Source organism: Macadamia integrifolia, chromosome 8 (assembly GCF_013358625.1).
Source record: "Macadamia integrifolia cultivar HAES 741 chromosome 8, SCU_Mint_v3, whole genome shotgun sequence".
Lineage (NCBI taxonomy): Eukaryota > Viridiplantae > Streptophyta > Magnoliopsida > Proteales > Proteaceae > Macadamia > Macadamia integrifolia.
Window position 1 is genome coordinate 1680786 of NC_056564.1, and position 17877 is coordinate 1698662.

The window sequence follows — 17877 nt, forward strand, 5'->3', positions numbered from 1 at the left end:
ATGAATGAGAATGTCCAATACAGAGAGAAAGATCTGTAAAACTCACATCATAGGCTTCGTTAATTTGATTGAATTGAACGCCACAGTTGTTTCCTTTACACACATCCGGATGATACTGAAACAAAGAGATCAAAATGTTCAATTTGACTTTTAAATTGATAGAAAAACCTTCAAAAACAGAGAAAAATGAGCTTAAAAGTAAGTGAAGAAACAACGAACCTGCAAGGCGAGCTGGCGAAAGGCTTTCTTGACCTCGCCTTCAGAAGCACCAGGTTGGATTCTAAGCGTTTTATATTGATCTGTCAATCTAGCGGAAGAAGCAACACAAGAAACATAGTTCATCTTCTTCGCCTTTTTGTTCTTCAGGAAACCTCTCTGTAGAGCCCATGAGGAGGAGGATGACGAGGATACACCAACACCACCACCACTACTCACCAATCCAACAGCCATAGCCATCTTATAATCAAACTAAAAACCTTTCTTTCAAAATCCCCAAAATCAACTCAAAAGAGCTCACCAAACCTCACTCAGATCTCGAAAAGCAGAGGAGAACCTTGAAAGTTGAAACACCAATAAGAATCCAATCTCTTTCAGAAAAAAAAAGGGACTCACAAAAGCACCAATAATGGTTGAAGATGATGGAGAAAAGTCAAGCGAGTGGAAGACAATCACCACTGTTTGTATTCAAATTTCAAATTCTTCTTTTTGATGATTTGATGGATTCTGTTTCTAGCGGTGAATATATAAAGGAAAAGGAAAAAGAAAAGGAAAAGGAAAAGGAAAAGGAAAACGAAAACGAGATGGAAGGACGTGGGGTCCTTATCCAGATCCAGCGGTGGAATGACGTGTATTGTGTAATGATGAAATTTGGGTGGACAATGTCAGCTCTCTTCACCGATTAATTTATTCTTATCTACTCCTATTTTTTCGATGTTTGGGAATTTTTGGGGGAAGAGAGAACAAATCGGAGCCGCACATGTTCATCTAACAACTGGCGTATTGCATCAGTTGACCCGTGGGTGCATGAGTTTTGATGTTCTAGAAACTGGAAACGTACGGTTATATCGCATCGTTTGACACGTGGATACCGTTAAACCGGGAACTGTGGACGGCCAGACTTGAGAAACTGGCGTCTTGGATAAGGTCTCGTCTCGTTGCTTGACGCGTGGAAAAATCTAGCCTCTTGTTCTAGAAATTAGAACCCTAGATTCCGAGATGCCGCATATTCAAGCACGTATCTAAATATTCGATCGGACGATTCAGTATCGCTCAATCGTCCGATCCAGACTGGAATTGGTTAGTTACAAAAAGAGTTTAGGGATCTACCTACTGGAAATGGTGGGTTCGTGCCCCTCCGTTATTGGATTAGAATAAGTGTATCACCCTTGTTCTAATCCAACTATGGTTTGAGGGGCTCTCATGGTGAGAGCGGTCTAATCGGAGGACAATTCGTTTTTCATTATCAAGAGATGACTTGATACCACCATGCTATGAGAAATTAGATTGGATCAATTTAAATCAGTTTGATTGGATTGATATTGGGCTTGATCGATTTTGATTCTTTATTGATACATTTTCAATGGATCAACACAGATAAAGGATAAAACAGTAAAATAAAAATATTTTTAAATTCAACTCAGGGGTATTCTTGTCTAATCTGATTCGATTCGATTCGATCCAAGCCAAGTGAGGATCAAATTGGTATCAACCTCAACAGATCCTGACTCCACCAATGGGGTTGGTAGCCTAGTGGTGAAAATGCCTTCAACCTATCATCGTTCGAGTCGGCTGGTTGTGGGTTCGAGTCTTGGTATGCCCGCTATTACTCATTGGGACTCCTAATCAATGAGTGAACAGTGAGATGCGATGAGTATCAGACAATCGATAGCATCTGTGCACACATCCTAATGAACTTTTAGCAATGACTAGGGACGATTTTCACACTATTAGTTAGAGACTATTAGTTAGAGATTAAAGCTTACAAAAGCAAGATTCATCTAGTCTGTGGTAGGTGGGGATGCATGGACCCGTCCATCGTCCATAAAATTCTTGAATTAATGCAATAAAAATAATACTGCAATAAAATATGGCCTAGTTGATAATGGTAAGCTTCCAAGACGTGGGGTGGGGCTCATAAATCATTCAAGTCGCATGGTTTTCAACGTGAATGTATTTTCTTTTTGGTTGAAAAGAAAGTGGATGTATTTGGTTTGTTGCTCTAGAAACATGGGATACCTCACCTCTTTCCTCCTTTCTTAACTATGTTTGATTGGGTGTGAAGTGATGTTAAAATATATTTATTTTAAAAAAAATATTTATGTATAAAAATAAGTCAAAAGGATTTTGTGTGTGATAGCGTAGGATCTCATTTCTGTCTCCTATTAGACAAATAATCATAATGTCAGTTAAGTATATACACAATTCATGTATAAAATTGAAATCTATAAGATAATAGACCCCATGATAATGTTGGATTTTTTTGGACATGTGGCTTATGATCGAGTCATAGTTTGATCATATGTAAATGTATACATTTTTTCTGTTGTTCTAGGAACTAGAGAATTCTCCGACTCCGTGTTCCTTTTTCTTCATTACCTTCAGTTGGGGGTAAACTCTTATGGGGTAATGCAAATATCTCAAAACAAAAAATGCAAAATAAAATGAAGGGGTCGATTTTCTATGATGCTAGTGTAAGAAGAAATTTACATGTTACATTAATGAACGTTTGAAGAATGATATCATTGTGGGTTCCATTGTTTATTATGTGAGAAGAGAATATATTGAATTTTACACGAGGGCACAGGCTTCCTCTTTCCATAAAATAATAATTAAAATAGTTGAAAAGCGAAGTAAAATAAACTCTAACGGTAAGAGTAGGGTTCTTAGACATGAAGTTAATGGTCCACGGTTTCTCATGAAGAGGTGCTTCTGGTTTGTTCTAGAAATTGGAAAGACCCTACCTCCCTCTTTTCTTCTTGGTTAAAGAATGTGATGTAAGGAAAATATGTCGAGAAAGGATTTGCAGTTGATATGGATGGAAAGTTTTTATAGACGGACCCATTCTTAGCGGTACCATGTGGGTGGGTGGGTGGGTGGGTGGTGTGGGACTCTAATGTAGAAATCCAAGCGATAGTTTGGGTGATAATAAATCAAATTTCAAATTCAATCATATCAGTAACTTTTCATCTCCTGTTGCTTCCTAACGCTGTGTTTGGTAGCCGCCAAGAGAGAAAAGAATAGAAATGAAAAGAAAAATAAATCTAAGAAAAGAATAGAAAAAATATGAAGTAAAAAAAAAAAAGTATAGCTGTGTTTGGTAGCTAAGAGAAGAAGAGAAAAAAACTTTTCTTTCTATTCCAATGGTAACCAAACATATATACTTTTTTTATATTCTTTCCGTTTCGTTTCTTTTATTTTCTTCTCTTTTCTAGATTCTTTTTTCTTTTCTTTTCTTGGCTACTGCCAAACACAACCTAGAAGAAAAGAAAATAAAAGTTTTTGTATTTTTTTGTGTTTTTGGAAAGATTTTTTATTTTTTGCTGCAATAGAAAATTTTACTATTCCCAAGGTGAATTTTGAAATTCAAAAAAGAATCTTTTCTTGGTTCAAGAAAAGCGAAGCACAATGAAGTTTTTTTTGTAATTTTTTCTTTTCTTTTCTTCTCTTGGCTACCAAACACAGCCTAAGAGAATTCGGGCAGCATGATTTCTGGAACTAAGGGTGGAGTTCCTCCAAAGGGGTTCTGTAATAGAAATGTTATCTAACATCCTAAATGACTCCGGTATTATGAGGAAGGATTTCTCTTTTTTTATTTATGTATATGCCATTAACTAGGGTGTCAATTTCAAGCTCACCTCGACAGATCTTGACATATTTATGGTTCGACCTAAACCTGCCTGATTAATAGATGAGGGACTACATTTATAAACAAGTAGTACATGGTAGGGGTGTCAATTGGTCGGGCCAGGCCGACCGGGTCTGACGTTGTGAAATCCTTGCACCGTGAACGCCCGTTTACTTAAACGGGCCCAGGTTTGGGGGGCATGGTACGATTTGTAATCGGGCCGGTCGGTGTTGGGCTTTAATCGGCTACCTTAAACGGGCCTTATATGGGTTTTAAACGGGCTAGGGACATATTTAATTCTAAACGGGCTCTAAACGTGCCACCCTAAAATCCTTTCTTAAACGGATTAAACTATTGGCTTTAAAACTACTAGAGAATAAAATTCATAATTCCGCAATCAATTGAATCATGTCTTTAATAATTGAACAATTGATAGCAATTGACTGTCCCATTTAGCAAGATCCAAGGGAATTATATATATATATATATATATATATATATATAGGAAATCATGCCTTTAAAATGTAATCTAAGTTACAAGAATAGCATTCTTTTTAACAATTGAATGTTCTATTTTGAATGTGGATGTATTGCCCAAGTGAAGTTAGAATTTGGAAAGTTATCGAATTGTCCAAGCCAGTTGATATCTCATCCAAGAAAAGTGCCCTTGTTGGTCCAACCAGCATCTCCCCTGCATCATAGACAGTAAATAATTTTAGAAGAATCAAAATGCCATGATAAGGGAAGAAGAATATTGAATCAGATGTTAGAATTAGTGGTAAAATAGGTATTTAGGCATTTTTTAAGGGGGTGGGGTCGGGTCGATCAGGCTAAATGAGTCAGTTTTAGAGGGCTTCTTAAGTGAGTCGGGTCGATCGGACGCCTGAAGGGCTAGTAGCCTGCACCGTGAACGCCCGTTTAATAAATGGGCCGGGCTGAAGCCCGACACGTTTATTAAACGGGCTGGTTCAAGTCGGGACTTAAGTGAGTCAGGCTTGGTCGGGCCTACCGGTGCGGGCTCAGGATTGACACCTCTAGTACACGGTACAATGGGTAAGTCCGATTGGCTCATTTTGTTTATAAACCTGACAAGGTCCTACATGTTTAGTCCTCCTGTTTATATATATTTTTTGATTTTTTTTCCCGAGTATAATAGGCTATATATTGATATTTTTATCAATTATTAAATTTAATTAAGTGTAAAGTTTTTTTTTATTTATAAATTGTCAATGATTTAATAAAATATATTAAAGTTTCTTAAATTTAAGACAATTAAAAATCATTGAAGGTCTGTTTAAGGCTTTATTGGTGCATTATCCTGTTTAACGCCCGATTACAACCTGATTACGAGAAGCCCAATTAAAGCTTGAAAATCCGACTGATCTTTAGACGAGACGACCGAGATCGATTCATTCCTTAAATAGGCAGAACATGATGCAAGGGTTCAGACCCGCCAAGCCTAGCTATGTTGGCCAAGACCGATCTAGCCCAACCGATTGACACCTCTACGGCCCTACCATTACCTATTACTTATGGATGGCGGGGAACAACAACATAAAAGATGGTGAACTCTTGAACCCAATTTCTATCCTTAATAATATAAATCGATGTATTTATTATTATTATTATTATTATTATTATTATTATTTTGTCTTAATTGTTTGTAACCTATTGTTCCATCTATTTCCTGGGTGAGGACGCATTGATTCTATGGTCATTTTTTCCAAAGCACTTTCCTATTGATTCTTGTATTTTGATGTGTGATGATAGTTTTGATATTTCTTTATTTTAGGCTAGATGGGCCTCTTTGCTATTCATAAATGGTATGTGTACGTGCACTTCCCTAAGCTCACGTTATGCATAGAGTGCGTAAGAATCCGAAGCCATAGATTTGATGGTAAGAGCACAGAGGCAAGACAATTAGGAATCACTTTTGTCATCGTCTGGTTGATTGCAAAAAGATTCTTTGAATTATTTACGAATAATTCGGTCGAATAGAATTTTATTAAATTTTATGAATAATTTAGTCCGACTCTGAATCAAATAAAAAATTCTGAAAATTTCTTGAATTTTATAAACTTTTTTAAAATTCACGAATAATTCGGCCAATCCGAATTCTAACTGAATTTTATCCTATATTAAAAAAAAAAAAAACTTTATCTTGAATGAGTCAATAAGCCTTTAGAAAATAGTGTAATTATTATGTATTTATTATCTTAATATTACTTTTCTTATTTTTTAACAGAAACTGACAAAGCTTATCTTTCTTGAGGTAATTTCTCACACTTCTACTAAAAAAAAAATCTTTCAACCCATTTTGGTTTGACTAAGTCTTACAGTCGTTACTATTTCTCTAGTCTTTAAGGTGAACATGTATGGTGGGTGACGTGAGTCTAGCTGAATTTGTGCTCAGTGCCCCTTTTAGTCTTTCTTTCTCTTATTCAATTATTTGAGTAATAGGAAATGAGTTTAGAAAAAAAAAAAAGAGCTAAATATAATATTTTTATCTTTAAAATTTAAAATTTTAATTTTTGTATCTTTTGTAGGTTACATATGATAATTGATAGATAATATGAAACAAGTATTGCAACTATTAAAAATAGCATCCGAATTTTTTGTCCATTTTTCATTTTTGTAAACGAATAATTCTCGAATCCGAGTCTAAACTTGAATTTTATTATCTCCGCTTTTTTGACCGATATTTTGACCGAATCGTTGACTAAATGAAACTAATTAATCCGAATAATTCCCAAATCCAAATTTAATAACTAGGGTCTAAAGCTGGGTGGAGACCATTGGTCATGTGATTTTTTTTTTTTTCTTTTTTGTTGGGCCTAAGTGATATGGTGAAACAATTTACTTCCATATATTCTCGAGAATTAGAACAGCTAAAGAAATAGAATAATTCACTTCCCATTTGAGTTTACAAATATTCTTCTATGTAACAGGAAAGTGCCCACAACTTGCGTTGCAATAAATTTCATCTGTCTACGCTAGTTCTTCTTCCCGAAATAAAGGGTTGGGATGTCTTTTCGCAAAGAAAGAAGAGAGATAGACACATGATTGATTTTGGTTTCAAGAAAGTGAATCTTATTTGGTATGGTATGATTTCGATATCTATGGCAAAATCATTCAATGAAAATCAAATCATATTGAATTACCTATTCGTGAACCGAATAAAATATAAGCATGTTTAGCAATTATATTTTATGTATCTAGTATATATTATATTATATGTGACATGATTTATGAAACCATATAGAAAATGTATCAGGACTCAATCAAATCAAACCAAATAAAGAACCATTTATAAAATTGAATAAAAATCTTATCAGAGTTGAACCGACTTAGTATATTTTTGGTGCTGAAAATGCATTTGAATTCTGGATATGATACGATATAGTTTTGTGTTTTGGTTTTTCCTTTCTGTCTCACCTGACCGATTGACACCCTTGATACCAACCTCCCCCAACTTCATGCCATCCCCAAAAACAATGCGATTTCATGCAAAAACATTCCATATGCACCATAGAGTCACTTTAAGTTTCAAGCAGAGTAACAACTATTTTTGGTGCACTCTCAAGACCAGATGGTTGTAAGAATCGGTAACGGGATCCCTATTCGTCTCAGCCGATGACTATTGATATTAATACAATTATGAATCGATTGTATATAATCATATCAGGTGATTTCACCCTCAATTTTTATAAAAAAATTTCTCCGATTAGGACCATTCAATTCGGCCCGATCTGCATCGACAAATCTTTCAATTTTGAGATGATTTATGCACATTGTATAAAAGGCCCTGGCCTGGTGTCTTTTTCAAATATTGCAATATCTTCCTCTCATGTGACTTCCTCCATGCCACTTGTTCTCGTAATGCCTCTTGGGGATGAAAATTTGTTTTCAAAGCTCGGGATCTCATCTTCAAATATCTCTTCATTTGAGTTGACCATGATCACAGCATTAACCCACGGATCAATCCCTAGATCAACTAATACACCTGATCCAATAATGACATTTATTACCATGGTCCAACATGTTATAAAGCATCTTTTTTTTTTTTTTTTTGGTATCAAGAATGTAATCTTATTGGGTATGGTATTAATGTATCGGCCAATATGTATCAGTGTCATTGAAGACTGATTTTGATATGTTACCGATACATATCAATTATGTTAGTATCTATTGAGGGTAAATTTGTCTGGTACTCGATTTTGATCTAAATTTAAAGACAAAATTGTCAATTCCAGATAGACACAGTTGATCCGTATCAATATTTACTAAGAGCAGTACCATACTAATACTGTGATTTAAATCCCAAGACTCCAATCTCTGTATCTCCTCTAAAAATTCCAATAAGCCATAATGCTCATTGAGATTTTCAGAATTGTCCTTCGACAAAATCTGGATCTTTCTCTTTCAAAGTTTTTGCCTTGTTATTCCAATATGTGGATGCTATATGAGAAATGATACGAAGGTATGGAATTTAATTTGAAAGCTCATAATTCATATCATGGTCTTAAGTATCAGTATTAGGTTGGCGGTATCATATTGATATCAGTTGAGAACAATATTCATACCTAATTGATTCGGATCAAGTATCAATATCGTAAGAAAAATCTTTCTTTTTAATAAAAAGTAAGGGTAAAATTGATCAATCTGGACTAATTTGAGATCAAAATTGTATTGATATTGGTAGAAACCGACACTGATTCAATACCTAAGAACTAAACCCTTGGTCCATATTCAACCCAAGTTCAAAATTTTTCTCTGAAAAGTTTTGGGAGGCTTAAAGCCAAGGGAAAAAGGAAAAACTCTCATTTTTTTGAACACTATCTCTAGTTGTGCTTTTTGTAGAAAAGATTGGAATCCGATCAGCATCTCCTTATGTTTTGTGACCTTTGGAATAAAAGTTGGGCAGCAAGGCTTCTGGGATATTACAACCACAATAGCAACATTCAAAACTTTATCCCAACTTCATAGGGTCTGCTACATGGAAATTCCAAGTAAGGACGAGCGCGAGGATCCATGCAAAATGATTGATGGATTATGGCCAATTATAATAAGTGTCATCTATGGAACTGCTGCACCACTATAGATCATCCACATGCTTATAATCATAGACTATAATAAGATATCAACTGTCTACTTGACGTACCATATAGATCGTTCAAGCCAAAGCCTCCTACATGCATTAAGTCGACCACCAAGATAATTTATCACCCAACCTACTTTTATGAAATTATGAATGAGATAACAAATTCTTGACAGCCCCATTAAGCATGAAAGTAACAACTCAAACACACAACTCCGCATTGAAAACTAGATATGTAATACATAATTCCACATTAGAAACTAGAAAAGTAACCCACAACTCGAGCCAGATGTATCTATGAATAGCGGTTTATTGCACCAACATAAAGCTCACTACCACAAGTAAAGTATGCTCACCTAACACATCACATTCACATTTTTCCATCCAATTCTATGTACAGTCCTTATCCACTTCCATAACTTCTAACATAGACCCGTCCGATATAAAATACCTTCAAACACCTTGTTTATTTCATCTTCTTAAGACTCTGGTTTTGAACCAATCTTTGTCTAAGCGTGGTATAGTGGCAACCTAATCCTATCTATGATCATTATTACATTATATTTAATCTGAAATCATTACATTTTCCAGATTAAGTAACCTAATCTATCTTCTCTGATGCATAATATATACATCTAGAACTAGATAGATTTATTACTTTCTGGTTTTCAAATCTGCTGTCTACCTACATGAATGAGATTTCTAAACCTAACTTTCTATCCTGAAGGACTATTGGAGTTTAATGTTAGTGAGATCACCCTAATATTATTAGTGATGACATTTGTAATCCCTTTTTAGGTGAGGCAAGTTCAACTTCAACATTCTCGGAGTTGTATTGTTTTAACTAAAATCCATGTAACTGACTTCATTTAGTTGGGATGAGGTTCAATTGTGTTGTTGATGGATGTGGTAGGGGGTGTTGGGATGGTACTTAGTTCGAGTTCCCAATTGGATATTTGAAATAGGGGCTGGTGAGAATTAAGATTGGCCTTATTGAAAATAATGTTGTTCCGCATGAATTATGTGAAATAAGTAGTGATTGAAAACGTGATTAGGATTTGGGCTTTAGAAAAAGATGAGAGATGAATTTTTGATGAAGTTCTTGATTAGATCTTCGATATTTGAGACTTGAAGGTGTTCGGTGCATAGCCTGAGAGAACCTCCAGCCCAATTGTGTATGATAAAGTTGCAAGAAAGGAGAAGACATGCCATTCACTTTCCTTTTCCTGGTGATTAAAGTGGCAGAGATCCTTGATATTGAGAAAGTAGTTTAATCTGGAATGATTTTCTAGATAAAGTGGTTGAACAAGGGATGTGACTTGAGTTTCCATATCGTATTCCGGATTAATGTCTCATCTGGGTAAGTCGGGCGATTGAGATTCTTAATGATGAAACCGGCTGTAGCTTTGGTGATCAGGCTTCCTGTTCTGGTGATAGGGGAGATTAGGAATTCATTGTTTTTCTACATGTTGGAGGGGAGATTTCTTAGAAATCAAAGAAGTAGACTTATGCCTTTACTTTTACTATGGAAGCAAAGTTTATGGTATACTTTGAGGCCACATCTATGCTAATTTGATTGCGGAATTTTATCTCAGAGCTTCGGGTTGTCGACACTGTCATGAAGCTGTTGAGAATGTACTGTAACAATGTTGCCACTGTGTACTAATATAAGAATGACAAACATTCTAATAGAGCGAAGCATATTGGAGTGAAGTATAATTTTGTGAAGGAAGCCGTTCAGAAACAAAATGTGTCTATAGTTTATATAAAGACAAGTCTGATGATTGCTGATACGTTGACCACGACATTAGCGCCTAAACTCTTTGAAGATCTTATTTCAGATATGGGTATTGTTAGAGTTTAATGTATTGGTCACATTATAATAGACACTCATTATATTTGTTTGATCACATTATTGATGTTTCTGAATGTTTCTCAACTCTATCCTTATGTGAATATTTATCTTGATATGAGTAAGATATTATTGTTTTAGACCATTATGTTTTGTCTATCACTTTTATGCACTGGTTTGAATGAAATTATTGGTATTGTAATTGTAGAAGGGAGTGTGTCAAAATAAATGACATATGACTACCATAATTCACATCAATAGAACTATTCATTCAAGGTATTACGTAATACAAAGAATGATAGGACAATTGATGGAATCTAAGTGTATTTCGTTTTGGGTGATTTTGGCCTTATAGTCCAAGTGGGAGATTGTTGGATTTATCCGTTAGATTCATCTGTAATACGTAAATAAATTAAATTGTTTAAATCCCTATTTTGTGGACTATAATTTGACTAAGTCTCTTTAACTTGAATTCCACTTCCTATATTTTAGGAGGTTGTGGTAGAGTGGGATTCTCCACTCTTTTAACCACTTTAACCATTATGGAAGGCTAGAAGTGTTTATAAATATTAAGAGACTAAAAGGGTCCTCTCTCCACTTGAATACGCACACTGATTCCCCATTTGTTAGTGAGTATATGGATAAGGCATGGAGAGGAAAATCCAACTCCATTAGAGGATTGTTGTAGTCGTCCCAGTAAAGAAAGGCATCAATGACTTCTTCAAATTTTGCTGGTATCCATGTCAAGTCGGTGAACGGTATCCAGTCCATTCCTGTAGAGACTTAGGGCTTGATTAGTAGTTTATTGGCTTGATTAAAAGTCTTTTTTTTTATTTTAACTAAAAAAAGACTTCACTTCTCACGAGATATTAAGGTTTTAGGTAAACCCGGCCCTATTTCACCTTCAAAAGAATTTGCATACTGCACCAATAAAGGCATGAAGAATGATATCAACTAGATGAGATTGAATATTATATATATGGCAGAGGGTTCCCTAAAGGTTTCATGGCCCCGGCCCCATCACTAGTGTGGGGGCCAATGGAAACAGTAATAGAAGCACCAACATGGGTGGGAATTCCAAGTTTCAAGAGGGAGGGTGGTCATTTCAGCCCCCACTGTGTTTGGGCGTAGGGTTCATGCTACCTTTAAGGCTTCTTTTCCCATATATATTACTTAAGAAAAAGAAGCATAAGAGGCAGTATGGCTCCTACACTCAAACACAATGGTGGGGAGGGGAAATGACCACCCCACCCCTCACGAGAGGCAAAAATCCCAACCCTGTTGATATTTCTACTAATGTTCTCATTGATCCACGCACTGGTGTAGGAGCCACATAATATTGCCTTTTAGGGAACACTCTCCCATGTTATTTATATGGGATTTATTGGGGCCTACAAACTCAGAATAAGAGAAAGTGTCAATAAGGATCCCATTGTTTACTATGTGAAAATGGTCCTTGATTGCGGGGCCCTTGTGCTAGCATGGGAGCCAATGAGGGGGCGCACATGGACATAAAGATATGGTAGGTTTTTGAGTTTCATAGTGGTGGGGGCATAATTTCACCACCTTTTATGTTCGGGTGCAGGGGCCACGTGATCATGGAATATTCTTTTTCCTAAATAATAATTAAAAGGGAAAAGAACTTTTTTCGAGAGCTTGGCCTATGCCAGCACTCTCATGTGTCTATCTCTCTCCTTCCCATGCAAAAAGATACTTCTGTCCCTTATTTTGGGGAGGAGAGATATAGACACAGAGAGTGCTAGCATAGGCTGTGCTCTCAGACAGCATACCACTTCTCTAATTAAAATAGGAGCAAGAGAACTTTGTCTGCTTATACTACCACTACATTAGTGTGTAGGCAAATGAAGACCATGTGGAGCTATTTGAAGGAGGGACAATGTCATCTCTTTGCTTCTACCTATGTTTGAATGTAGAGATATGCAAACGGAGAGGGTTTTTTCTCCTTAAAACAATTGAAAAATGAAGTAAAACAAACTCCAACGGTAAGACATAGGGGTTCATGATCCGTGGTTTCCCATGAAGAGGTGCTTCTGGTCTTTGGTCTTTTGTTCTAGAAATTGGAAAGAGTCGAAAGACCCTACCTGCTCCTTGTTTTCTTCTTGGCTAAAAATAATGTGAAGTAGGAGAAAATGATTTGTAGTTGAAAAGGAGGAACCGTTTTTTATGGCTAGGCCCATTCACAAGGTATTTATGGGTAATTCTTTGTAGATGTACCACGGTGGAGGGAAGTGTGGGAATGACAAGTAATGTAAATATCAAAGGAATAGTTTGGCGGACAATAAATCAAATTTCAATTTCAAATTTAATCATCTAATACTCTTCCAAGTGTGTAGGTGTCAATAGGTCAAACAAAAAAAATTAAGGTCAATGGGTCTAGTTTCTGTTTTGGTTTTTATTTGGTATCTTTATCCGATCATATCCAGTTTATTTGTGGTTTGTAGTACGGGTTTTGGAAAATTGATTGTAATTTCGATTTGTAATGTACTTATTTTGGTTTACATTCGGTTTTCATTCAATTTCACCTTTGTACTCTTTAATTCAATTAATTTTACACTTAATTTAAGAGCATGAATAAATAAGTTTAAAATTATTAAAGTTTAACATCTCAATTTATATTGTAGATTCCTTAATACATTCTAATGTTATAAAATATCACCTAAATACAATCCTTTAGGGAAAAAAAAAAAAACTAGTCTTGGCTTGAACATATGTTAGTACAAAATAAAAATGAGTTTTTTCACTCTAGTTTTATCGATTTGTATTTGGTTTAGAACTATCGTTTTTCTGTGCAAATTAAATCTGAACTGAAAGGAGAATCTATGAAATCAGAATTGATTCTCTGTGGTAATAAAATATATTTATTTTAAAAAAATATTTATATATAAAAATAAGTCAAAGGGTTTTGTGGGTAATAGTGTATGATTTCATTTCTGTCTTCTATTAGACAAAGCGTCAAAATACCAATCAAATATATACACGATTCATGTATAAAAATAAAATCCATAAAATAATAAACCCCATGATAAGGTTGTATTTCTTTAGACATAGGGCTTATGATCAAGTCATAGTTTGATCATATGTAAACGTATACATTTTTTATGTTGTTCTAGAAACTAGAAACTCCTAATCTCCTTGTTTCTTTTTCTTCATTGCGTTGGGTTGGAGGTAAACTCTGATAGGGTAATGCAAATGTCTCAACAAAAATGACAATATAAAATAAAGGGGTCAATTTCCTATGATGTCAGTGTAAGAAGGAATTTGCACGTTACATCAATGAACATTTGAATAGGGGTGTCAACCGGTCGGGCCGATTCGGTTTTGGTCGGGCTTAATCGGGCTTGAAGACTTTCAAAGGCTACACCGTGTCCGCCCATTTAACTAATCGGGCTTAGTTATTGAGGGCATGGTACACTTTATATTCGGTCGGTTGGTCTCGGGTTATAATCGGGCCACCTTAATCGGGCTTTAGTCGGGCCTTAACCGGGCTACGGACATGTTTAATGTTAAACGGGCTTTAACCGGTTTTTAAACGGGCCCTCTTTAAAATGTGCTATTATATTCCGGCCCACTCATGCAAGCCCAAAAAAATGATAATAAATCAATAAATGATACCAAATATAACCATTATTTAAAATGTGAACATGTCTTTACTTTTTAGTTTTTATTCTTTAATTTGGGGGGTAAAATAGGTATTCTACAATCATTAAAGGGTCGGGCCAAGTTGGTGCACAATAGGCCGGTCTCGGTCGGGCGTTATTCGGTCGGTCTCGATCGGGCGCCCGACGGTTCAAGTAGCAAAACCGAGACCGACCATTTATAAACGGGCTGGGCTCAAGCCCGACACGTTTAATAAACGGTCCGGGCCGGGCCGTTCTTTAAACGGTCGGTCCCGATCGGTTTACCCGGTTTGGGCCACAAATTGACACCCCTATTTCCTATAATGACAATATGCTAAATATGAAAGTTTATAGCATTTATTCATGATAACAAAAAACACATGCAATATGTCACTTTATCCATTATTCATTAGATATACGAAGTTGTATACAAGTATGAACTTTCAACCCAAATGACTTTAATATCTAATACAAACATTAGCCCCACAAATTTTAAGCCAATCACAATAAAGACTCTTAATTTCTATATGTTAACAGTTCATTAGCTGATAGGGCACATGGACCAAATAATTCACTTGATCAAAATAACAATAATTCATTAACAAATAAAAGTAATATGGGCTTAGATCCATATTAAGTGTTACAAAAAAAAAAAGATCCATATTAAGTGTAAACAACTTTATAGGCTTTATACCAATAAGCTACTAAAACTTCAATAGGTTCATTTAAATTATTCAAGTATGATATATCTATTTTATTTTGATGAATTTTCAATAAAATTATACATTATCACAAGTTTACATAGGACATATAAATTTAAAGAAGTATTACTTAAACAATGCACTTGTGATATTTTGAATCATAATGGGGTGTCAAAACTCATAATTAAGTGTCTCATGACGAAATCGGATGTCACAAACGATAAATATAGCATCGAAGAAAACATCAAAATACCACAAAGTTAACTTTATATTCATAAAAATGACTAATATAGTGCACATAATAAATTAGGTATAATACATTTATCACACTCAATGGAATAATATTTTGTTCTCCCACTAATATAAGAGAGTGGGGATCAGATGACCCAATAAATGTATCAGTTATACAAGTCAACAACATAAACATATTTTAAAAGTCATTTCAATAAACAAAAATCAAATGATTTATGATTTCACTTGCAAAAATTGTTTATGGTTTATTCATTTATTAGACTTCAAAACTGGATTTCATTGAAACTATAATAGAAATATTTAATAAACCACCAACATATACAACTATACAAGTAACGTAAGATTATCTTGTAACATAACAGATGAAATGTGAATATCAGCATCAATATTAATATTAATCTTTAAGATGTCAATTCTACCCATAAAGAATTTTCACTAAAGCTTATTTAAATAGACCACACCAAGAACAAAGTTCAACTTGATGAGATTCACATGTATTCATTATAATGACTATATCACTCAAGAGTTATAACTGAAACTGTATCCTTATCCTTTGGGATGGGGATTTACTGGTCCTCTTATTTTCTTATATTAACTATGAAAAGAACACTAACTTGAGGTCTCTTCACCTTTGAGCTTCGAAACCTCTAAGTTACTGCCATTTTCTTTCATTTTGATGACATCTTTAGGTAAATGTCACCTACTATGCTGCTCTAAGAAAAACCATGGAAGAATAAGATACGTCACTTTGGTGGAATCCATCTCACATTTTCATGGTTCCCTAGAAATGCGTTATGCATCTAATCATATGTGGAAGCTTATACCCAGTTTAATTCTAATATATTTTTTCATCATAAGGTGTTCCAAATATAACATGCAAACACAAAATGCCATTAATTTTCTACCTTTCTCATTCATAAATAAAATTTCAATATCATGATAATGATAAATCAATGTAGAAACATTCATAAATAAATAGAAATACAATTTTGAAGTCGTTCTAAAACAAAGACAGAACACTACAAATGTTTCAGATTAGTTATGAATTTCATCCTCCTACTGGTCAAACCATATAAATAGTACAAAGTACATGTGACAAACCAATCAATTTGCATTTAATAAAATAAAACAAATAAACCGCATGCCTACAATCTACAGACCGTTTCTGTTTGGCTTTAATTAGGGAAGATAATAGCCACATAATGCAATAATAATGTATGCCACTTTTACAATTGTATGTTATCACTACAGTGAGATGTATGTGCATGTTAATATCACATTCATTTACATATGGTTTTCAGAACCATATTGCCATAATAACAACCAAAACTCAAAATTAATGGCAACTATCATAATCAAGTTTAAAAATAATAATAATAATTTCAATAATTAAACCAAAACCAGATGATTACAGATTGCGCTTTTATAAACAAGTTAGGTTTTATCTATTTATATGGTTTCACAATTGGGTTTCATTGAAATTGTAAAAGAAGTAGTTAGTTCACCCCCAATTTATAAGCCCAAGCTCAAAACAATTCAAAATCAACTTTAAAACTCATTACTTTGGTTTTCAATAAAATCCATTAAATACTATTTTAATGTAAGTCCATTACACACTAGAATCTATTTATTTTAAATTCAAACATTCTAATCCAAATCCAAGTCCAAGTCCAAGCCCAAGCTTACCGTTATAACAAAAAAACCCAAACGTGTCAAAAATATGGGTCATTGGGTTAGGTTGAAATATGACTCGCCCAATTCGATTTGACTCTAAAATTAGTTCAATCATGTGTGGCCCCATCTAGTTTGATCATGGTTCGGTTTGGTTTGGTCCAGAGTTCAAGTGAATCCCATTATTCTTTTAAATAAATGAAATCTTCAATGGCTCATGAATTAATAATTTTCAATAGGCTTAAAATTTTAAATAAAACCAATGATGGGCTGGAACCCAACAGCTCATAAGTTGTAAACTCAACATAACCCAATTATTAGTTAAGACCTTTAGGGGTATAATTGTAAAACCACTCATAGAATTGTACCAATCCAATAGGTAACACAGTTACTACATTCTAATGACACTATTCGTTGCTTCAAACTTCCAACTTCAAGTTTTAATAGATCACAATTGGAAAGCTCCCTAATTAAAGAAATAAAAACTAACAAGAGATTCTTAAGCGTTGAAAACATTAAAGTCAAACAAATTTGAACTCATTACACTCTCACTCATTCATTAACTAAAAATCAGCATAAAATCAAAAGAAACTCGAGATTAAGTCACTTATTTAACAATTAAAATCACCAATACTTATTCCAAGCTACTCAAGAAATCAATCCGAGCCGACGAATCAATACTTACCGACAATGAAGCCAACCTTCAGGGAAATTGTAAATGATCAAAGTTGATTATCTAGGAATGAAGACCTTTCTCTTTGATTGAACCATAATAATCAATTTACTAAGCCCATAATCTTTATACAAAGAAGATGTTGGGC

At 34.6% G+C, this 17877-nt stretch overlaps 1 protein-coding gene across 1 annotated transcript in view; it reads right to left on the reverse strand.

The window, feature by feature from the left end:
* Positions 1 to 712, reverse strand: part of LOC122085795 (chaperone protein dnaJ 8, chloroplastic-like) — a 7671-nt gene extending 6959 nt beyond the window's left edge. The window contains exons 1-2 of the mRNA XM_042654376.1: positions 220 to 712; positions 47 to 115 (exon numbers count right to left, since the gene is read on the reverse strand). Of these exons, the coding sequence (XP_042510310.1) occupies positions 47 to 115; positions 220 to 456 (306 nt within the window). The 5' untranslated portion in view covers positions 457 to 712. The remainder of the gene's footprint in view (positions 1 to 46; positions 116 to 219) is intronic.
* Positions 713 to 17877: the final 17165 nt, after the last annotated feature.